The 24,893-nt window shown below is 37.1% G+C and overlaps 1 protein-coding gene and 1 long non-coding RNA gene across 2 annotated transcripts; one reads left to right on the plus strand and one right to left on the minus strand.

Annotated features, from left to right (window-relative positions):
- Window positions 1–12,313, plus strand: LOC132330563 (plasma membrane ascorbate-dependent reductase CYBRD1). Its single transcript, XM_059853088.1, has 4 exons — window positions 1–340; window positions 5,348–5,556; window positions 7,986–8,140; window positions 8,347–12,313. Exons 1-4 carry the CDS (start codon window positions 154–156, stop codon window positions 8,645–8,647), a joined length of 852 nt encoding a protein of 283 aa, XP_059709071.1. The 5' UTR covers window positions 1–153; the 3' UTR covers window positions 8,648–12,313.
- Window positions 1,712–24,739, minus strand: LOC132330565 (uncharacterized). The gene is made up of 3 exons (XR_009487342.1): window positions 24,037–24,739; window positions 20,931–20,982; window positions 1,712–2,272 (listed from the first exon to the last, which is right to left on the minus strand). It is a non-coding gene; the product is annotated as an uncharacterized LOC132330565 (long non-coding RNA).
- Between the last annotated feature and the right edge of the window lie 154 nt (window positions 24,740–24,893).

Here is a 24,893-nt window from a genome sequence, read left to right on the forward strand (position 1 = left end):
CGCCCCTGCTGTGTCCGTCCCGTCCCGACCGTTCCCGTACCCGCCGGGCCCCACACCGCTCACGATCCCCACCCCGCTCACGATCCCCACCCCGCCCGGCCGCCCTCTCCCCCCTCCTTCGCGGCGCTCGCTGCCGCGCACGGGGATCGAAAGATGGAGGAGTACGGGCGATTCTTGGCGCTTCTCGCCTCTTCGCTGCTGGTCGGCTTCGTGTCGGTCATCCTCTCCCTCGTCTGGGTCTTCCACTACCGCGAGGGGCTGAGCTGGGACGGCAGCGCGAGGGAATTCAACTGGCACCCCGTCCTCATCATCACGGGCTTCGTCTTCATCCAGGGCATCGGTGCGTCGGGGGCCCGGCTCGGCGCGGAGCTGCAGGGGAGCCGGGCCTGCCTGGGGCCGGGGTGGCGCGGCCGGGGCTGCGCGGCGCGGGAGGCTCCGGGCGGAGCCGCCGGGGCAGCCCGCGGCCGGCGGCGGGTCACAGCGGGAGCGCAGCAGTCGGTTCACAGTTTAGGGAAGCCAGCACTCCCGGGAAGGGACAAAGAGTCCCTTGTAATAAGCCAAAATTGCTACATACGGGGTTTGGGTTGTTTTGGGGTTTTTTTTCTGCAAGCACTTGTTTATCCTGGCCCGGGGATTGCCGTGTACTTTGAGTAATGGCTGCGAGGTGTGTTTTTCCTAGGCAGCTGGAATTTATGCAAGTTGAAAATCAAAATGCCAGAAATGCTGCCCTAGGAAAATTTCTCTTTTGGCTGTCTTCAGATGTCCCAAGAAGAGAAAGCTTGATCCAGGAGCAGGGTTTTTGCCAGAGAAAATGTAGCACCACAAGCATTATTAAAATGCAGTTCTTCAGGCTAGACTTAGGATGAATTGTTTTGTAAAGCATATCTCTTAAATGAATCATTTATTCTGTTGCTTAAATAACACATAATCATTAAGATACAGGGTTGCTTTTTTTTTTTTTTTTTTTTTTTTAATTTCTTTAAGAGCGTATGAACTTTGGATTTCATAGAGTTCAGTTGTGGACTAACATTTTCCCATTACACTTCCAGCCAGTGGCTGAAGGCTGAAGGCTGTCTTGTTCTGGCTATGAAGAGAATGTTGTGATTTGAACATACACTGTAAATTTTTGGGTTTGAGTGGGAGTGGGACTGTTCTCAGCCTTCTTGTGGCTTCAAGCTGCAAACCAGTATTGAGCAATAAACCATATTTTGAAGTTGTTTTACATAATATTGCTCAACAGGAAGTGTAATTTCAGGCTATAAATAAGCAATGAAAACCACCTGTTGACTTCAGGAAGATCTACTTAATGTGCTCAACCTATTTTTTTTTTATATATAAGCATAGAACTTTCGAAGAAAATAGGGAGAGGCTTTCTGCAGCTTTTTCCTATGTATTTTCTATTTTTTTTCCTCTGAAACTCATTTTCCCTGTGTCACAGAGAAAGGGTGTTGCCCCAAGCCCTGCTTTGATAAGGATATACATAAAGTAAATGGAAGTTTACCATAGCTAAGAAACCACATGCATACAATGAATTCATTAATAATACAGCACAATTTAAGGAGGAACTCCTATTACATAAAGTTGGAAACTGAAGGGGTATTGTAGTAAATCTGATGAAATATCAACAGATAAGGTACCACTGTGAATCTGATTCAAATTTGGCTGATGGAAGTCTGCCATTGAATTCAAAGCAATTTGGATGAGAGTGAGAAATCAGCTACCTCTTTGGACACATACAAGAAAGATAAGTAGTTGAAGGAAGGAAGGTGTAGCTTAAAAAAAACTTGGTTGAATTTGAGTAAAGGACTTAAAATAATAATTAAACCAATTGTTTCTTGAGTTTATTAGTCTATACAAAGGACGGAAATGTTGTGTTGTTGATCAATAACTCTAACACTTTGTCCTGTACATTTGTAAAAGGACAGAAGTCCTATGCCATATAAAAATATTGCAAGGTAACTCTGCCCTGTGTAATGTGTTTTAAAATCAAAGTTCAAAAAAGGAGTAAGGTCGGAGTCAAAAAGCTCAGTCCAGGGTAACTAGGCTGTCAAATTTCTTAACAGTACTAGAAATGTTCTGCCTTGAGAAAGCTCTTAATGAGGATGCTTTACCATGTCACCACCAAACATTCTAACTGAATGTTTTAACCTAGGCTGTTTAATTTTGACATGAAGTTACACATCACATCTGAGTAAGTTTTTAAGAGCTTGTACTCACTGAAAGGTGAATCTTCCTTCTCTCCCCTTGGATCCCCAGACTGTCTTCTTTCCTCCTGCAGATTAGAAAAGCACCAGTTATGAGAAAGGCAGGGAGAAGCACACAAAAGTGGTGATGGAGAAATAAAACTGTATCTTTTCACAAGATACAGTGATTAACAAATCTGCTGAAATTGCAATATGTAAGTTCACACAAAGCCCTCGCAGAAAGATGATTAAACCAAACTGTAATATCATGCACACGGCCTGGGCTGTGGCATTGAACATGGTAATGAATGTTAACAACTGGCCAAACCATTAGTCAGTTATTCCTTGGTTTTCTATTGTAATGTTTATGGGAATCAACTTAGAAAATTCAAGGCCCAAACAGAGATCTGAGACTATGTGGACAAGTGACTAGGTAGTTTGATAGTGCTTTTGGAAGTTAAATCAGCTAGATGACAACAAAAAAATATTACATAAAAATTTTAGCCGAGACTTGACCCTCTGAGATCAAAGACTAAAAACTGAGATGAGGATCTATGCTCATTAAGTTTTCTTCATATAGAGTCCAATACTCTGCTGCACCATGAATAAATTATTGACAATACTGTGGGACATGTGGTAAGAAGGATTTATTGGGAAAATCCTCATGGGATGTTGAAACTTGTTATGGGGCCTTTTGACACATCTGCTTCACAAAATTAGAAGTCATTATCATTAGTACTAAGTTGGTTAATAATAGTCTAATGCAGGATATTATTGCCAGCTGGCTGAACATGAGCCAGTGCGTGCCCAGGTGGCCAAGAAGGCCAACAGAATCCTGGTCTGTATCAGCAATAGTGTGGCCAGCAGGACCAGGGCAGTGATTGCTCCCCCCGTATCCGCTACTGGTGAGGCCACACCTCAAATCTTGTGTCCAGTTTTTGGCCCCTTAGTACAAGACAGACACTGAGGTGCTAGAACAGGTCCAGAGAAGGGCAATGAAGCTGCTGAAGTGTCTGGAGCACAAGTCTGAAGAGAAGCAGCTGAGGGAGCTGGGGGTGTTTAGCCTGGAGAAAAGGAGGCTCAGGGAGACCTTATTGTTCTCTACAACTGTCTGAAAGGAGGTTATAGCAAATGGGGATTGATTTCATCTCCCAAGTAACAAGTGACAGAACAAGGAAAAATGGCCTCCAGTTGCACCAGGGGAGGTTAAGATTGGATACTTGCAAAAATTTCTTCACTGAAATGGTGGTCAGGTATTGAAATAGCTGCCCAGAAAAGTGATGGAATCACTGTCCCGGGAAGTCCTCAAAAAACATACATGTGGTGCTCAGGACATGGTTTATTGTAGATGTAGCAGTGATAGGTTAATGGTCAAACTGAATTATCTGAGAGGTATTTTCTAACCTTAGCAATTCTAGGATTCTGTGATTCTAATATTATCATGTAACATCATTTTGGGGAACTCTTGGAGGTGATAAGCTTGGTGTGCAGAATCATATTTCTGTAATAGATTGCTTTAAGATAGTCAAATCATCTTATAAACAAGGTTTCTATCTTCCTGACTTTGTAGGATTTACTAGTGTTGCTTTTTAAAGTAGAAAGCCAAAACCAACCTAAGTGTTGTATATATATTTAAATATTCTAAGGAACACTTTCATGCCAGTATTATATTTTCACACAGTATGTAAAAGCATACATTGATTTAAAATCTGATCATAGTATGGGAATTTGACTTTTAAACCATTTTCTTTGTGAATTATTTAGTGTAGTACTGTATTTTTTGAAATGCAACCAAGTTAAAAAGAAGTCTGAACAGAACTTGTGTGAACAGAAGTGTGAAAAGAAATTGTCATTTATTACTACTATTCATCAGAACATGCAGAGATAATATTCTATTTATTTTCCATAATCTATGCTTTTTGCTTAAAATGCAAGGGTTATGGAGAAGTAATGAATGAGTAGGGCACATGAGAATCACTTAGATAATACTTTTCTATTTCTTAATGTTTGGAACAGGATTGTTAAAAAAACCCTACATAAATTATTATTCATTTGTTTTATTATAGCTAATTATATATAAAATTTTCACTGTAATTTCATAGGCAGAAGCCTTAAATTAGGATGTGATGAATCACTGAGTGGAGCTCAGACTTCTGCTCAGACAAGACATTAGTCTTTATTGGTCACATTATCAGTTGTCCTCATAAATATTTGTCCCCTGTTAGGTGGATATACTTATGTGCTGTCACACATCCAGAATTACTATCTAGTTTGTAATCAGATGTACCTGGAGCTTCAGTGATGTAATCTGGCCCGTTTGTATTCCCTGTGGAAAGCATTTGATTCATATGACAGACAGGGGACAGTTGTGGCAGATAGGGGCAGCGGGGATCTTGGAGAAAACTTGGCAAGAAGCAGCTCTAGGTTAAGTTATTTTTATGGACCATCTGGAGTTAGAGCAATGGAAATTATTGTTTTGGTCAGACTGGAAAAAACACTGTCTGCTGGAGTTATTAATTCAAGTATAGGCAAAACTTCCCTCATTCAACTAACAGTGTGGAAGACTTGTATTTGTTAAATGCTTTTGTCTCTAAAGTCAGATTATGATTCCCTTATGCTGAAGAGCATTTTCCCATTTAAAGTAGTCTTATTGATATCAATGTAATAGACAGTCACATAAGTATCTATGCAGTTAGAGAATAGCATTATCCAAAATTGCAAAGAGAATAAATATTATAAAATAATCCTACATGTTTTCTCAACAAGTGATCTTCTCAATATAAGAATCAGGCCATATTGCTCAATCTGACTAGTAGCAGAAAAATCAAAATCCTATGCCAAATCCCTGTTAAATCAATTTAATGACTGAGGAAAAGATGACACCAAGTTATTTACTGGGGGTTTTTTTGAAACACACTGAAGTTTGTGGGATTTTTTTAAAATTGAGAAGAAATCCCTAAAAAGCTATATTTTAGCTTCAGTTGTATTTTCAGAGTATGCTATGCTAAGTGTATAAGAAAAAAACTTCTAATAGACTTTTTAGAAGACTTAAGGTTGGATTTTGCTGTAATTTACAATGTACCTATGTGAATTATGCATAATTATTAACATCTAAAAGAAATTATTCTATAAGGTCTAAAATCTTGTTTCTCTTCTTTCTTCAGCTATTATTGTGTACAGATTGCCCTGGACCTGGAAGTGCAGCAAACTCCTAATGAAGTTCATACATGCTGGATTAAATACTACAGCTATGATTCTTGCAATCGTTGCTATGGTAGCTGCGTTTGATTTCCACAATGCCTCGAACATTCCTAACATGTACAGTCTGCACAGCTGGATTGGGCTGGCTGCTGTTATATTTTATTGTCTCCAGGTCAGAATCTAACTGTATTTATAAACAGCTTGTAAATTTGAAGAATGTTTTTAGTAATTCAGGCACAACAGGCTCTTGCTAGTACATTATAGCTACTGGGATAGCCATTTTACACTCTGATTTGGCAAACTATTATGTAAATGTACAAATACTGGATCATTGCCTTTGAAGAAAAATGCATTTTTAAGCCTATTATGTTTATTTGCTGGCATAATGGCCATTAACCTACAGTACAGTTACACAGTAGTGTGTTTCGAAGCCCTGTTAACTCCTGAACATGCAGCAAGTTACTTGGTTTGTTGGCAGCATATTTAAATACAGTTACAGCATTTATTAAGGGAGTCTCAAATGAAGTAACAGCTTTTGTTTTGTTTTGTTTTGTTTTGTTTTTCAGCTATCATAAATTTAAGTAGTAACTTCTTGGCCTCAAGACTTTTCTAATCAGCAACACAAGTGCATCAGGGAGCAGTAGAGATGTAAAGGATCTGACACCTGAATGAGCTACTACTGGCTAACCAGTTTTCCTGAATCAGCAGAACTTTGATAGATGTTTGTGGGCATGCTTTTAACTGCTCCTCTTGGCAGAGAATTAGCATTATTGTAATGTAAAATGAGCTAACTTAATGTGTTTTGCATTTGGCAAAGAAGAGCAACCATGCCCTGAAATTTACAGAACACATACAGATGCTTCTGCATATATGTTCTGAACTCCCTATACTGTGTTATTACAGTATGAAAATTTATTTTGTTCCTTCAAATATTTTTTTCCCAAAACACTAAAAAGAAAAAAAGACTTAATTATCTGTGATCAAGCACAGAAAAGCCTCAGCTGAGGGATTTGGGTTCTGGACTTTATTCCTCACTGCTCAGGCCAAGAGGTACAGGAAGCAGTGTTGAAATAGTGGTTTTAACATTTAATAAAAAAGAAAGCATATTGCAGCGTTGTTGAGTATATACTCTACAGCTGAATAAATAAATAAGAATGAATATGAATGAATAAGAAAAACCAATGTTAAAATTAAGTTTGTCCTAATAATGCAGCTATTTCAAGGAAGTCTGTGCTGCCACTACACTGAATATCAGTATTTTTTCTAATGGTTAAATGAAGAATTGTGACTAAAATCTTAGTTCTACTTTTCATTTTGCTACTATAAACATGATCATTGGCACTTAATGCCTTGCCTGTCACATCAAAAGATCCTTGGTGTTCCTTCCTCCAATCTGGGATGTAAGTCTCCAGTCAGAGACTGATGTTTGTTAAGCAACTGAGCACTATAAAGAATAGTCATAAAGTAGAATTTTTGTTAACAAAGAAGACACTTGGCACTTACCAGAAGGGGCATGTCAGTCGTATGCTCACATAATACTCTGCCTGCAATATTGTAACTATCTTGTAATTAAGCCAAATGTAGGTTAATACAGTATAGCACACTGACATAAATTTAAGAATAGGGCAAAAATGTAGAAAAATAAAAAGCAACAAACCCAAAGAAATTCTGGAAAAGTAATTTGAGGGGTGGAAAAGCTATTTTCCATTGCAAGACTTTAAAAACTCCAGCTGTTTAGCAGATCTAAGATTAAGAGATTATTTGATTATGGTGTACTAAAAAGCTTCCCAGGGAGAAAATACCAGGCTCTCTAATCCATTATGGAAAGATAAAACAATGACTGAGTTAAAGCAGGATGAAATACAAATTCACGCACTGTGTCTAATTTAGCAGCAGGGGTGAGTAACAGTAAAACAAACTAAAGAAGGGCTGCAACCTCAGCATGACTGGGCAAGCCTGTGGATGCAACCATGGGACATGATAGGTTATTTTCCATCACAAAATTAGTGCTAATAGGAGGACTAATGTCCCCTGAATGACTTGATGCCACCCATACATGTCTTCACTCTGTAAATGCCATGTGATCAATACACTGAGACACCATTTCCCCCTCTAAAGAGAAACACTTAAATTTAACTGAAATTCTAACAAGAGAAAATTATTTAATCCACTCAGGTCAGAAGGTTAGACTGTCTTCTGATGTTCCTTTATGTGCAAATCTGCAACCGGAGCATAGAACAGGACTTGACGAGACTGTAAAAGTGTGGCTCCTCACACCTTTACTATATTAGTGAATTAGTGACACTGAAAACTTGTGTTTCCAGTACTTAGTTTGGTTGGAGTTTTAGCACTATCAGTAAGTTTGGACACTGATATTACATAGGATGATTTATAAAATATTTAATGTCTGCTTCCCAAGTGCTAATCCAGAATTTTGCTTTGGTTTTGATAGGAAGCACATTCAAAAATAGAAATGCCAATTATTTTCAAATTTCTACCTGAAGACATCTCAGAATGGAATTTTATTATTATTTTTGTTCTGCTTGAGAAGTGCAGCTTGTTTTCCATCTGGCCCTAACTATGAATCTGTTTTGGTTGTAGCTGTTCTTGGGTTTCGCTGTCTTTCTGCTCCCGTTTGCTCCAGTTCATCTCCGCGCAGTTCTCATGCCAATACATGTTTATTCGGGTCTTACCATCTTTGCAACGGTGATTGCAACAGCTCTCATGGGAATCACAGAAAAGCTTATATTTGCATTGTAAGTACCTGTTTCCAGTTGTTTATTAAGGTTATTCATTGCAAATATATTTCCATTTCCCCAGAATAATAAGCATCCAGTACTGGGACAGTGTTTTGGTTTTTTTGTATTAAAAGACCTGCCTAGCAGGAAACTGCTGGTTTTAGAACAAGACTGCCTTTAAAACAATCTTTTTTGACCTCTTCTTCCTTTTTCCCCTTTCAAAGGCAAGATCCTGCATACAGTTCATCCCCACCAGAAGCAACTTTGGTCAACTGTCTTGGTCTTTTGCTTGTCATATTTGGTTCACTTATTTTGTGGATGGTAAGCAGGCCCCACTGGAAGCGGCCCCCGGAAGAGAATGCTAAAATTTTGAGTCCCATTGGAGCAACTCCCGAAGGCACAGAAGTAGAATCGACAATGACAAACAGTAGTAATGCAGATAAATCTGATCTAAGGAGCAATACTGAAGCAGCCAAAAAACAAAACATCAAATTTGATGAAGCAGGACAAAGATCAACTATGTAAAGAAAATACATAGAATAAAAGTACTATTATACCTCCAAATTCCCCCTGGTGAGGGTCCTTCTAATGTAGTTACATTGATATGTAAGTTAAGTTGGGGGTTCATTTTTAGTATGGCTTGTTGAAAGATACTCAAGTTTTCTGCATGTGGATTTAAATTTCTGTAAGTCCTAAACATATTTTATTGGTCCATGACTAGTCCATGCCTTGTTTAAAAAAACAAGAGCATGAATGGCATCACATAATGGTAAAATCACATAATTGGAAACTGTCTTCAAAATCACTTCTTAATTTAATGCTTATATCTCTTATAGTCATGAAAAATTTAACAAAATTCAGACTAAATTTTGCTCTTGAGTGCTTTTGCAGGTTATGAATCAGCCAAGAAGTATACCATACAGAATAATTTAATTTGTCACACATAAATTTCCTGGTAATGTTCGCTTTTTTAAAGCTCTGATTTCTCTAGCTGATTAACCCCCTCACTGGCTGCTATGTTCTATGGGATTTGAGGACATTCCGCACTTTACAGAGTTGCTTCATAAAAATGTTTATTCTAAAATTTTTAATTAAAAAAAAAAAGAAAAGTTTGCTAGATATCTTCATAAAATGTTATATTTCCTTTAGAAACTTCTGGGGGGTTTTGGCCTTGTTTTTTTTAAAATCTGAATGTATCTGTTGACCTTTCAACAAATTCTACCAAATATACTGTAATACAGACAATATTTGGCTTTGAATTATGTGCAATTATTAGTGTAATCTAAGAAATGTTAAAGACATCCAAATGCAGAATTTGTCTTATTTGAAAAACTATAGAAACCCACTTAGAAAAATGTATCACTTAAACTAAGTCTTCCTTTTATCTCAGAAGGCAGCATTTTAGTATCTTTATTTGATTGCACACTATTGATTTATGGTACTAGAGTAGAAATTAGGAGGTTAGAAACCAGAAAAATCTGCTATCAGTCTCACAGAAAAAAATTTGCTTCAAGTGAGAAATACTTTCTCCGAGACAGAGGTGAGCTTTGCTCTTTTAATAAAATGCTACCTGTTAACTGCAAGCCAGTTTGGGTATCTCTACACTGACATCAAAAGCATTATTATCATAGGCATGAAGACATGCTTTAGTCTGTAAGCAATCTATACAAACTTTATGACTTTTAAATTTGAAATTACAGTTTTAAATAATGCAATTTTCTCTAAATAATGAAGAGTCCCTACTGGGCACTTTACTTTTATAGCTCTTTCTAGTAATTGAAGTATTAATGCATTATGCTCATTCATTAATTTCACAGATAGAAACAATATTTATACTTTTACTATTATGGAAGAATAATTATAGTAGATTATTTGGACTGCACATGTCAAAAATGATAAGCCATTCTATTATCTCTTGTAAAAGCTGCAGAGCCCACTACAAATACAAATTTACCACTGTTCATGTTGGAATATAGATAGTTGCAGACACCAAATAATTTCCTATTTTTAAATACTACATAAATTTTTATCTACTCCAGCTTTTAAAAACATTTTAATACATTACCCTTCAACAAATGTGCCATTTTTGTAGTTCACTCTATGTTAGTACAAACTATTTTGGACCCTTGAGTTATTTTGGGTCTTCTCTGACAAGAAGTACCTCAGTTCCTGTTATTTGATTTGTAATAATATGTTATTATTTGGTGAATGCACTATAGAAAGCTAGCATAATAAAATATTTGAAAACTTTTCTTCCATACAATTTGGTACTCAAGGACTATGTCCCAGATTTCTATGGTTTCACTTATAGGTTTGTGGGTGACTGGGACCAACCTCACATTAGTGTATCTTTCCACTGTAGAAAATACCTGCTTTTAATGTACAATTCAGGTATGACAGAAGGAACACTAACCTAAACTGCTAAACTAATGTGTGAGCACTTCTCCAGTCCCACTAGGTGCAATAAATCAAACAGTGCAGCATGACAGAGGAAGTGAATAAACGAACTCACAGTATTTTATTATGCAGCTTTCTATACTGCACTCACACAGGCAACAGCATTTTAAATTGTTATGTATTGGCCTGTTACTGTTTCTCATCCACCCGTGAAAATGAGCTCACTCAATCCTTGCATAGTACTCGGTCACGTAATAAAAGCATTTGTTTGTATGGAAGGTATTGAGTTGCCTAGGGATTGTTCTGGAAGAAAGCAACTGTACAATGTACTGGAAAACACAGAATCTATGACTTCTTTTGTTACAGCACTGAGTTGGATGTATTGAAATGAATAGCTTTTAGGTGGTTGGTTCTATATGCTGTTAAATAACCAGCATGCCTTCTGGTTTCCATTGTATTCCATGTGGTGTTCAAGGGGAATGCTACTTGAAAAAAGAATGGTGGCATTTCTTTACTTCTCTGTTCTCATGAAGTGCAAGGTACAAGTAACACCAAGGTTGTGGGTTCAAACTCCATATGGGCAATTTGCTTAAGGGCTGGACTCGATGATCCTTCTGGGTCCCTTCCATTGTGACCATTCTGTGATATAAAACTAACTGAAAATCAAAGATTAGCAACCTTTTGAGGGGAGCCTCCCAGAACATAATTTTGGTTTTCAATTTAGAGGTTAAACATGATAGTAGAAACTCAGTGGAAGCTGGAAGATTCCATTTGGGGAATTGATAATCAGTGGTATCTCATGTGCATTCTGGCTGCTGATCTTTGGAAGGTCCCCATGAGATGCAGTACCTGTGATCTCCTAAAACTTGATCAACCTTGGTGTGTGCAGTTTAAAACTGACAAAACATACTATAGACTTCTGGCTTAATTCTAAATTGATTTAAAAGATCTCTAAGTATCCTTGCAAAAAAATGAGGTTAGTTCAACGCTAAATAAAAATCCATAGGTACTATGCATAGGAATTACTCTTTGGAGAGTAATAGTCCTAAACCTGCTCCTCAAAGTGGCCTTCCATTAACCTTCCTGTCATGGAAATTTTCCTACTTTTCTTACTTGCATTTATGAGTTATATAAATACAGTAGCAACATAGGAAATGAAAATGTATTTTTCAGAGATACAAATGGAAGGTAGAACTCTAGCTTTTTCATGGGTACTTTCTGCATGTTTGGAAATAATCTACATGGTTGTTTATACAGGAATGGATTGTAGAGCTTACATTCCAGGTTTGGATTCCTATTAAAAAAACAGGAAGTTACAAAACCTAACATTGAAAGTGCTATCTTTTTAAGTTGCCTGGGAAAAAAAATACTATATTTACATGTTGTCATACAGTACTATGCACAGAAGCAGAAGAGTGTTTTTCCCAACATTAAGGAACTGAGAAATGATGGTGCAAATTAGATTCTAAAATTGAATGTAATTACATGTATACATCTTACTACATGTAGCCAAGAATATTGCTTATGATAAGGTAAATACAGATTACTTGTTTACATGGATATTTTATTGAGTGACTAAGAGAGATTGCCAAATATTTTCTATTTCAGAAGTCTCTTTCTTTTGCTTTTATTTCAGAACATTCCTTCCTCTGTTTTTAACTGTCCACAAGAACCTAAAAATTTATTTTATTATCCAAAGTACTTATTTGTAGATGAGAGCAAATATTTAATTATAATGTCTGTTTTCCTTATTCTTTTTAATATATTAATAAAAGTGATTTTTTCAGCTTGTGATACTACTGAGCACAGATTTTTATTATGGTACTAAAATACAACTTTCTAAATTTGGATAAAGATCAAATTATTGGTAAATTACTTTTTGAAAACAGGAGGACGGTTGTACAAAGTTTCTTACATATGTCTTAATTTCAACTATTTATGGTGATCTTTATGATGAAATTTATGTACTCTGTAGTCTTAGGAACATAGTCAGTATTTAACAGAAAGTGAAATAATTCAGTGTATAAACAATTAGTATTTCACCTTCTGATCATAACAGAAATTCCTCACAGCAGTTGTTAGAGGGAGGTAAAAAACAAACCAAAACTATCCTGTCATGAGAATGCCATCGGGAAGATCAAGAATTCTGATATATAATGGTAACATAATACACTGTAAGACTGAAATACCCTCAGGTAAGTAACAGCCAGACTAAGCACAGACCCCATGGAATCTTACCCAATTCAACATCTGCATATCAAGTTACTCATAAATAGGATAATGATCATAATATGCTATAAAAGTAAAATCATCTGTATGAACCTATTGGTAACAAATAAGAATTAAGGTAATCTTGAGTTTAATAAGTTTAATTGGAAATTCTCCTGAAAGCATAGAGCATAAATTATTGTGAATACCATAAGCTGTTGGCTAAAATTTTCCAACATTTTTATCATCATGGATTTAAAAAAACCCATACTATTACAAACATCAACGTAGCAGAAAACCTGTTGTAGTCAAACCTGACAATTCCCTGTTGCTGAGAACTTCCCTTAACTGTTGCCTGTAGGCTGGATGTGTTGGGGAAAATTCTGGTAAAATAGTCCATGTTTTTAAAATATGGTTATTACTAAAAAAATCAGTAAAAGCTCAATTGTATTAAAAATTGAAAGAGGGGACTCAAGTTTTGGCAGGAGGACTACATTTGTGTACATGGTTTTTTTTAAGAAGTAGAAGGAACTCTTGTAACTTACAATACAGATATTTGCATTGTGGTATGGTATGCGCAACACTTGTGATCTCTGTAAGACTAGTGGGCAGTAATGAGGGGTAAACTATTCATCTGGTAGAAATTCAAGTCCAGGTCAACAAAATGGATGACAACTATTCCAGGCAATTCAACTAAGAGAAGAGGTAATGCTGAAAAAATCCAGTTACTACTATATACAAACCAGAAATCTAAAAAAATGACAGTGTCCCAGCGAACTTTTACAGAAGAAGCAGAAACAATGGGTATAAATTTCAACAAGCTGAGTTACATTGACCAAATGTACTCATCATAGAGCCTCAGCCAACATATGTTAGCATGGGGCTTGATTTTACAGCTGAGTCCATGGCCACTTACACTGACTACTCATTGGCTCTTAAATTCCATTATTTTGCTGGTCACCAAGTCATGTCATAGTTGCATATACAGCTGTCAGATAAAAGTTTTGAAAATGTTTGCAATTTGTAGTTCAATTTTCACAAGCTTTTCATTCAACAAAATAAAAAAATCCATTGAGTAGTACTCAAATTCTGCAGGATATAATCAAATATTAGTGTGATTAATAGTGTGATGGTCTAATTTTGTGGCAGAGGATCCTGCTCATATGTGTATACAAGCAGTAATCCACTAGATGGCAAGCAGTACCAAAACGGCCTTTGGCAGATGCAACACCAGCCTTACTTTTAGGTGATACAGTATGATGAGTCATCTTCCTCAAAACAAAAGCACAAGGTTAGTAGTCAAAAAAACACACAGTCATGTCAGAATTTATATATTCACTTCTCTTTTCTTTTAAAGGGCTTACTCAGAATACAGTATTTCCTCATCCCTGGTGTTGGAAATTGTTCTTTATTGTGCTCCACCTCAGAGCTCTTAAACTTGTTTGTAACTTTTGCACAAATCCAAGCTTAGTTAAAAGACACAACAATAAGATCAGAAAAGCATGAAAGTTTAGGAATAAGCTCATATACAAGATATGAAAGTAGCAAGAATTAGGAAAAAAACAGGAACTTCCAGTACTTTTACCATTTGACCTTGCAGTCCAAAGGGGAAAAAAAAAAAAATTGATCCTGAAAAAGTAAACATGAGCGCCAAATTCAAATAGCAAAAAAGTACATCCTGCCATCAGATACATGCTAACAGCTTCTGTTCTTAATTTAATCTCTTTGTGGATAGTGGCTTGTTTTATGATGATGTTTCCTGATCTATTCCACTGAACAGACTAGTTTCAGTACTACTGACAGCTATTTTTTACATGGTATGCTAGTGCTATTGCTTGATCTTACTTGCTTACCCATTCTCTCAGTCTACACTGGAAGTCACTGTCTCCTATGGCTAACTAGTAGTGATGTAGACAAGGCACTGTGGTTTTTCACAAAGCTTGCTACTCGTGTTTAGGTCAATAAAGTGACAAAATTCATGTAATTCTGATTCTCCAGGACATTGCTCTCGTTATTGTTATGACTATTGGATCTAGTAGAAATACGAGTTTAAAATACCCTAGCAATTCAGCTTGAATGCTTGATCTTTTTGTTAAAAACAGCAATTGCTGTTGCAGTTAAGGAATAGCTAATACGTCATTGTGGCAATGGGAGCATTAATATTGTCTGGCTCCTGTTTCTGATCAGATGAAGAGAAGGAGATTAAAAATACAAGAAAATTTACATGACTATTCATTGCTGTGATTACTGCATTTGTAATGAGGAATTTGAACAAAAGTTCAGTAAGGCACAGCCTCTGTAATCATTTTAGTCTGTTTCAAATGCAAGACTGCCAATGGATAATAACGACCCTCAACACAACAGTAACTCCTAATGGCCCTTACCAGCCTCACCTGGGAGCCTCAACCCCAACACTCTGCTCATGAGTCCAGGGCCTTCAATCCCACTCCACCTGGGCGTTCCAGTGCTTGTCTGCATCCCCTTGGACCTGACTTCCTGGCCTGATTTCTGCCTGGTCCCATCACCCTGCACCTGCTTAGTGACCACAGAACTCTGACCCTCAGTAGGTCAGGTTATGACCTGTGGATTGACTTTCCAGAATTACTGTCAACCTGCTTCAGCAGCTGAACCTGGTTGCCATTTCTTGGAATTCGTGTCTGTCCTGCTGCTGGCCATTCCTCATTGCACCCTGCTAGCAATCTTCTTGCATGTTCAGCCTGTACTGTGAACTGGGTACATCAATCTTCATGAAGTATTTGCTGTAGACAGACAGTGGCTTCCCCATTTATAACTATTTCTTCTCTTCATATTATTTTATGGAAATACTTTGCTTAAAAAGCCTTAAAATTATATTTTAGTTATAACCAACAAATAAAGGATCAGGTGCATGGAGTGAACAAAGATGTTTGCCAGACAGTTACTCAACAACAATAAAACACCTTTTTCTACTGCATTTCCAATTCTACTGTATGATACCATCATTTCACAGGTTTCCATTCCTAACAAGAGTAGCAGCACGAAACATCCATGTTCATGTAGAAAAGTATGCCTTTTTTAAAATCTGCAGCAATAAATCTGAAATCAGATAAATCAGATAAATCTTGTCCTCACTTTATTGCATACTGTAAGCAGAAGTTACAAGAGCCTAGCGAAACAAAACTGCATCAGATCTCAAAATGCTGCAGTAGAAGTTTTCCTAGCTCTTTGCTCTGTACTGACAATTATGCAGCTGGCGACTGGGAAAAAAAAGTCTGCAGCTCTGAAAAGTCACTGTTTGCTATACATGGATTTGAATGGAACTCTTCTCTGCCACCAAGCAGCAGAAACCTGATGATGGCACTGCAAAAGCTTGGGAAGAATTGGCCTATCCAGGAGACTGCAACTGTATAACCACAAGCACTATTTGAGTAAACAAGTCTGCATATGGACCTAAGCACTGCTCTCCTCTCCTCAAATAAATGAAAGAAAATTCACAGGCAATACAGGCAGTCAGCAATTCCCACATACAACAGCTGTTCAAAACCCCTCCACAGAGTTACTTCACTTTGAAAAAAAAGGTATTTTTAAGAATTGCTTCCAGAGTTTTTAGCTCTCTTCAGGGACAGGAGAGTCCCTGTTACGCCAGTCTCTGACTGCACTTGTACTCCATTTGTACCTGCTTTTAGTATCAAGTCAAATATTCTGGAACAGAATCACAGGGAGTGCTTCTTTTGATTTCTTCCTTTGTAAGCCAACATCAGCCATCATGGAGTCTTGTGTACTCTGTTTGAACCTCTTTTTTTATTTTCAATTGTAATTCAGGTACTAACTATAGGAAACTCTATCAAGGAATCTACACATGGTTTGAGCTCATCACAGAAATGCCTTGGTCATATTAAGTGAAGAGATCACTTACAATCCTGTGAGAGTTCAGACATTTCTGCACATTTTCCTACAAACTATTATTTTGCGGTTTCTAATATTATGTTTTCCAAGCCACTGAGGTACATGTGCTCCATTCACTAATTAACATTTCTTTCTTATTCCAAACTTCTTTCTCCTGTTCTTCTGAGGACATTTTTCTCCTATCTTTGTATTCCCTAAATCTCTGCTCTAGCAACAAAATCTTTTTATTTCTCAATATATTTTCTCTGGTTTAAAACCTAATCAATCTCTCATCCTGGGGAGGGTAGTTCACTTTAGTCTGAGTAGGACAGTTCCTCCTAATGCCCTAAAGGACTAAATCACTCTGAAGTAAACTCTTGTGGAATGTAATAAATGGTTACAAAGACATTTTGTACATCAGCTCAGTAAGTACAAATTCAAATTATATCACAAACCCTACTATCAGTTTTATTATATTGTCGCCATGTTTATGATAGTTATTTTTATTATACTTAGTATTCCTTTGTCTATCTCTACACATTTAAACATCCCTAAGCAAATAATAACAGCAATAAAAAATACCTTGGGGTTTTGATCTAAAATTTTGAATTTTCAATTAAAAACATTTTTGAGGCTTTAGAGCCAGTCTGTAGATAAAATACATAAAGTTAATTCCACCAGCTACATCCAACAATTTTTGTTACTTTGTAATTTCAAGTCTGACTCATTTTGAGAAAAGACAGCTTGTGTAGCCTCTATGTAAAACACTAGGAAAAGCAGAAACTTCAATTTGTTCTCTTTATAGATTTGTTTATTCAGAAAGAAGCTTTGAAATAAAAGGCTTTGAAAGGCTGGCTGAATAATGAGTTGTCATTCTTTGGAGGCATATTATCTTTAAAAATACAAGAAAACCTGAGGGTTTCTAATGAGTAGAATCCTTTATTTTTGAAAGAAAATAAATAGAAGAGTTTGAAAAGATTTTTTTTCTTGTAGTTTTTTTTTTTTTCTCCTCCTGGAGCTGCTTGTTGCTCTTAAGTGGAAGCTTCCTGCTGATCTGACTTTTTATTCTGCTGTGAGACTGATGCCAAGATTTACGATTGCTGTGGATAGGAACTGGATTTAGCATAAGGAAGATAACTGCTTTTCCCCTAGGGAGCGGCAGAAAAGGGAAAGACAGAGTGGGGGACATAGACAATAATATCTGAAGCTATATTCTTGGTCAATTATTTTCTTCATCCTCTATTTTAGATTATGCTCCAACTAATAAAAGGCAAGAAAGCTACTGGTCTCAAGCCAGGAGCACAGATAAGCAAGGAAACTATTTCTGGCTTCATGCAAATGTCCAACTATAATGGAAGCAATGTAGTGTTTTTATATAGAAGTGACACAGTGCCCCTTGTAACGAAAGTGTAATTAACAATAACTCTCATCAGAATCTGTCAGGCAGAGATTTGCCTTCTTAACAGTGTCCTTCAGCAGAGAGAAAAGGGTGAGTGTAGAACTGTGCATCATTACAATTATTTTAGCAATTTATCGTCTGTATAGCCTTTTGCACATTCTACAGTTTATAATTACCTTCTCTAGACATTTAAACAGGTAAAGATTTTTGTTTATAAGGCAGACTTGTGCAACTTGAAATTATTTACAGCCAGTTGGCAGACAGTTGTTTTCTGTTAACCCACAGTGCCCACAGAAAATGCAATTTTTTGAGATACTGGAATAAGTTTGCATCAAAATGCAGGGAATTTCCCGAGCAAGGCAAGACTCCGCTCTAAAAGCAGGGGAGCAAAATGTAAAACCCCAAACCAAGTCTCAATTTACCACGATTTGCAAAGAAAATAAATTCTTCTTGTAAATCCACCCAAAGATAAAATTATGAATACTTCTTTGTTGGTTGAAAAAAGGAAAAATCTTATCTAGAAAGTGTGCTTAGCATTCCACAAGTCAATACGGTTTATACAGTGTTATCATACTGCATGCAGCCATTTATTATAGAATAAACAAAATTAAAAATCTTTTATAATTTACTAGGTCAAAAAGCACTGGTTGCGATGCTTCAATTCATTGCAGTGTCACTTGAAATCTAGCTTTCATAAACATGAAGCTTCCTTTCTGGATATACAACTAAATCACATTGAATTTGATGACAGAGAGCTCAGAGTTTTCATTGAATTAAATATATGCTTATGTTTCTTAGCTGTTGTCAGTTTTACAGCAGTATTTTTTATTCAAGGTCGGCAAAAAGCATTTAACCATATCTTGACTGGACTTGGCTGCACAGTTCTAGCTGCTGGCAGATTCTGCTAAAACCTCTTGACTCTTTAGAATAGTTTTGTGTATGATAAACCCTAATCCACTCTCTTTATGCAGCTGTACAAGGGATCAAATCAAAATCAAGTTAAGAAAACTTGCAGAATGAATCAGTCAACAGTGTTTAAGAGAGAACTGAGTTTCTAAAGTAAATTTTAAAATGTGTCACAGGTTTCCTGATGGTATGAGAAGTCTAACACACTGTAGTAAGCCTTCCATCTGAACGTGTGGCAGGCAAGAAACAAAACACAAAGTTAAAAAAATCCAGTAAAATTATGAAGTCTTTTGTAGTATTGATTCTAGAGATCACGTTACCTCTCAAGTTCAGAGACAGAATCTCATATGCAATCCTTTTCCAAGCAACACAGGCAGCCTAGTAAAAGACAGTTGTGTTGTCTAGCACAATGTTCTAGAAGTTGTTTGAGATATATGCAGTATATGTAGGATGTTCCTGCATCAATATATTCTAGCACCATGGTTTTGCAGACCCTTCAGTAGAAAATCACCTCTAATTTATACCTAATACCTTTACTCAGCAGCCTCAGAAGCTTCATGCTGCACACTTCCCCAGTTTTGCACACCTAGCTGTCTTTCTGTTATTTGCTTGGCACAGTCTCTTTTCACTTCAAGCTAAGTACAGAATAAAATATTTCTCTTTAAACGCTTATCCTCTCTCTTTTTTTGTGGTTAGCCTACACACTTGGTAGCCTTCTGTTTACCTTTCAAGCTATTTCAGAACATAACAACATTTTTGCTCTAATTTTAGAATCTTAATCAGAACTTCTTTCTTGCATTCACGTGCAAAACAATAGGAAAACCAACAATAGGAAAACCTCACTGTATCTTTAAAAACTCAGAATGCCAAGGTTTGATCAGTATTCTGAAAGAAGTCCTTTAAAACTGGAAATCTGGGGAACACCTACTTTTGAGCACTACAGTACAGAGCAGAGATCTTTGGCATACTGATGACAGAATCTACAGAGTCCCTTTTAGCTCTCTGGGGAGTCCTACGAATTTGAGATGCAGTAGTCCATGGTTCAATTACTTGCTGGAATGGATTCTCCACAAGTAGGGATAATCCTTCATTTGATGCTTATTCACTTGAACACATTTCTGTACTCCATACTGACCATTCCAGGCTTTGCAACGCTCATTTTTTCTTCCCAGAATGTTTTTCTGCGTTAGCTAATATTATTACACTTATTTGGTTGAAATGGGACTTTTCTTTTATGAATTTCTCATTAGCTTAAAATAACTTTTCAAAGCAATTATCTCTAGACCAATACTTACCATGCTTGTTCTCAGGCTGTCACATTTTTTTCCATTTTTAGTTTGAAGAGAACCACTCAGTAGTTTGTGAGGATCAAATTTTCAAGTATATAAAGATACAGCTGGTTTCATTAAACAGTTATCAAATGCAGTAGTTCCTTATTTTTATTATTTTTAAAATCTTCTCCCTCCTAATTATAATATCCCCTCAAACACCACTTTTAATTTTTTTCTGTTTTGAAATTCCTCTTGAAGTTTATCTTCTCTCTGGTTTTGTAACAGCTTTAAGGTATTTAGAGCATCTTTTGTCTTGACTCAGTATCTGAATTTATTAAATAAAATTAATAACAACCTCAACATCCTTACTATAGGTAGGTAACATGCATAAGGTAACATGCATACTATATGAAGTATTGCCATGTTACCTACATTACATAATTTTAGTTTATACAAAAATTGTAATAATAAATATGCTGTCTCATAGCTAGGTAAAATACAGCTTAATCACAAATTACAAAACACAAAGTAGATGTTAATGCCATCGTTTTTCAATCTATAAAAGCAGTGTAAATACCTAAGAATTCAAAAGAATATGTTCTAGGTAAACAGAGCACAGTGAAGCATACATGTTATGACCTCATGGTGATACAGATAAATATACGCTTCACAATAAAGCAGTTTAAGGAAACAAGTCATGGCACCTGAATGACAGCAGATGAAGACGGCAGAAATGGAGAAATTAGTTTTATGCAAATCTTACCTGTACCACCTGCCAGCTTGTGTCATGTACTCTTCAGCCATCACTGGATCTCCTGTGAACAATGAGAGATTCAAAATTAATACAAATCAGAACAAGCCACAGTCTTTTTACACTAAATACTGTTTAATCTTCCTTAATAATGATATTTTTTGTTCAGTTGGTTAAGAAAATTCTAAAGCATTTTCAACATTTTCTTAGCAGACACTAAATCAGAATTTCCATTTGCTACGATAGCATATAAAAAGTCTATTTAAAATTTATTTTTCTCCATGTCCTGACAGAGCAATTTCTCATTGCTCAGCTTCCTAGTACCAGCACTGTTCTTTGCAGTGCAGAAACAATTTAAAACACACAGAGTCACATCAACATTCTGTAGAGTCCTACATGTTCTAGCAAATAAAACAAGGTGGTTTGACAATCACAGATACTGCTTAATCTTTCTGGATAAATAAAAGTCAGCAAACTTCAGCATCTTATTTAATTTTGCACAATATTGTGGGATTTATTTTAATAAAATGAACTCTAAGGCCTAATTGATTGGTTTCCATCTGTAATTTAGATAAAGATTTTCAAAGGCATGAAAGCCTATTAAGAACGCAATTAATTGATTTTTGGAAAGAGCTGGGGTCTTGATGCAGCATTTACTGCAGTCAGCAGTGAAATTTCCATTGATTTAAATAAGAATAGGTTCATACCTGCAGAGACCTAGCTGCTATTTATGCATTTCACAGTGGCCCCTCTATAGCTAGAGATTTCTTCCCTTTGTTTTTGTAAAAATAATCTACACTCTCTTGTACCTACACTCAGTGCAATTTACTTTATATTTTTATAGAATAAAAAAGTCACATTTCCAAAAGTAATGAAAATTTTAACACTGAAGAGTGAACACAGTGTAACTGCCATTCAGTTTTATGATGCCTCTCTTCACTCAAGTCAATGCCATTATTTATGAGTAAAACAACCAAAATGTTGAATACGTAGTTACTAGGTACTAAGATAACTCAAAGAAGTTTGAGTAATTATACACAGAACTATTCTGTTACTGCTGCAAAAGTGAGGGAAATGTTACGAAATATTAAATTCTATCAACAAATGAAACACTGATTTTATTCTGATTTATTTAGCAAAGAAATGCAACAGAATATTTTTAAAGTATTCCTGTCTAAGAAATAAGGCTTTTCAGGGAATTGTCTCACGGATGTGTGCAAAGATCAAAAAAGGGTGGTAGTGTTAGCATTCCAAATTCATTTAGATGAAACAATAAGATAATTAGGTGTAAAAAATGCACAGTCTTATGTTCAATGCAGTAAAGGATCAATTTCCTCTAAAGGCAAGTGGAGTGTACACTATATCATCTGATCCAAAGGAATGACCTTCTTGATTCAAATGCAAAATGCCTGTGCCTATTGCAGATGGAATTTACCAGGACAAAATGTTCAATAGAAAGATTACATTTCCACTGGGGCAGAAAGGTATTTGTCATTTCTCATTACAGCTTTGATACAAACATCTTGGATTTCAATTAGCTTTGAGATAGAACAACAATCCAGCACTGAAACCACAGACAAACCTTTGTTTCTTACACCATTATATGCAGACTTTTGTTTCATTTGCAATGAGAGATTGTAAGATTTCCAAAATAAATAAATTGAAGTAAATAATATTCCAGCCATTTTAATGTCAGTGGTATCACTTAGTGATTGTCTGTCTGATAACTTTGCACTAGGAGGTGAGGGTGAGATAATTTACATTTCTTCCAGCATAAATGAAAAGTGCTGAATTCTTTGAACCGTAAGTGTCCCATCAGTTCTTCTACCCTCACCATCCCACCTCCTATTATTAACACAGCATATCCACTCTGATGCTTGTGATCCTTTTCTGTGAAAAGTAGTTTGCCTTCCCCATGGAAATAAATATGAAATTTGCTTTAGTGCATATCAGGAGTTCAAACAACGGCCCATAAAAATTTCCACCCTATTGAGGTCATGTTTTAACTTCATAAATTTGAGGTTTGCCTTCATTTAAAATGCTTACTTCTAAATACTGTTTGATATGTAAAAAAACTTGTTTCTTCTGAACTGATCATGGGACTAAGAGAAGGAAGGGCAATTTAAAATGTAACTGTTAGAGCTAACAGTTACAATAGAAAAAAAAGTGCACACTTTCTGTCTCCTTATTTACCCTCTGATCTTTTTGGCTAGTAATGCTAACATAATCCATACAAAAGGAATCTGTTATCATCCTAACAAATATTCAAATGTGTTCTCCTCTTTTGATGAGTACACAAACTTCCATAAAGGTCAGTGGGAGACAGGTGCACAAACTGAGGGCAGAATAGCCTAGCATATAATACATCTGAAAATAGTTCCTTTGGGCTGATCTCTTGGCACTTCTCATACTCTCTCATAAAACCACTGAACTAGTGCAGGTTTTACTGAATTGCAGTATCCATTTAGAAGCTCTGATTATCTCCTGTCTTAACCACATAATAGAAAAAAATTGAGAGTACCATATCAGACCACACTGAGGAAGGAGAACTTGGAATTTATCAGCTGGTAAACCTATTTTCCATAGTGCTTGGCAGGGAATCACCCTCAAGTGCTGGACCATTCACTAGCGTATGTTTTATGCTAAAGGTTACCAGACTGCAAAAGCGTTCTCACATCAGAAAGGACCCATCATTCATCATCACCTTATTTTGACACAACAGAAAATAAATTTGTCCAGGGAAAGAGTGGAGAAACTCTAACAAAATGTATGAAGGTTATGAAATTATCAAAAGCCATCTAAACAACAGAGGGTTTTTCTAAACTTTTTGAGGTACAGTATAAACCCTGACTCACATGGAATGTTACAGTGGAGTAAATAATCAACACTGATTCCTGCAGCAATTGAAGTTTTCCTAGCAGCTATCCCAGCAAAGTACCACCCAACCTGTTCCGTTTATTGTGCCTAACAGGACTGCTACAAAGCCAGACTGCAAATGAAGCCTTTTTCCAGGGCTTGTCAGGACAAGTTTCAAAAATACACTCGCCAGGCATAACTATTTGTAGATACAGTCACTGCAAATAAATTATTCCAATTCTGTAACAGCAGAAAAATTAACCTGCTCTGGGGTTATTGCCTCCAAACGCTTCGTTTCACAGGGTGTTGTGAACACACGATCCACTTGAACTACAGCAATCTTCCCTATAATTCTGCTTTGGCAAGTACAGTTCTGGCAGATCAGCAGGCTGAGACAGAAGTTAGCAGCACTAGTCCAGCAGATACCAAAAACAGGTACAGGATTCTGATATGTGTTTCCACTGGATACAAATGACAATATACTTATTTATTTAGGACGAGTGAGAAACAGCAAAGTCACTTGCTACCAGTTTGGAGCTGCATCAAAATCAGCTGTGAAAGTTCACTCCTGCACGATGCTCACGATGGGATCCGCCGTGTCGCCAGGGCAGCCCAACACCACCGGCTGACACAGAGCACAGAGCACCATCTGCGGTAGCCATTTTGTCACCGGCCTGAGGCCCACACCGCACCAGGCTTTTATACTCCATATCCCCAGGTCACTGGTGGGATCATGGCTACCGGCCGCACGTGGGCGCCGCGGTTAAAACCATACAGTTCCATCGACAATACTGGTTTTCACGCTCGGCTGCGGGAGGGGACTGACGTGGATAGTCTCTCACTGTCTGGAAGCCAAAGCAGAGGCGAGGGCGCTGTCCCGCCAGGGCCTCTGCCGAGGCCTCCGTGAGGGGAACTAGCCGCGCGCCCCCGCCATCAGCGAACCAAGGCACCGCGCGCATGCGCGCATGCACTCCACGGCCGGCGGTGGCGCTCGCTCCCCGCGCCCTGCTGGCGCCGAGCCCCCACTCCGGAAAACTACTACTCCCATCATGCAACGCGCTGCTGCGCCGCGGCCACGCCCGAGGAGCGCCGGCGACGAGGCCCATCCAGCGGTGCGCG

The sequence above is a fragment of the Haemorhous mexicanus genome, chromosome 8 (assembly GCF_027477595.1).
Source record: "Haemorhous mexicanus isolate bHaeMex1 chromosome 8, bHaeMex1.pri, whole genome shotgun sequence".
NCBI classification, from domain to species: domain Eukaryota; kingdom Metazoa; phylum Chordata; class Aves; order Passeriformes; family Fringillidae; genus Haemorhous; species Haemorhous mexicanus.

Excerpts from the sequence above, each read along its gene's own strand:
- LOC132330563 (XM_059853088.1), top strand. The coding sequence starts at position 154 with ATGGAGGAGTACGGGCGATTCTTGGCGCTTCTCGCCTCTTCGCTGCTG. Across the intron at positions 341-5,347 it reads CGTCTTCATCCAGGGCATCG|CTATTATTGTGTACAGATTG; the intron begins GTGCGTCGGGGG and ends TTCTTTCTTCAG. Across the intron at positions 8,141-8,346 it reads GAAAAGCTTATATTTGCATT|GCAAGATCCTGCATACAGTT; the intron begins GTAAGTACCTGT and ends CCCCTTTCAAAG.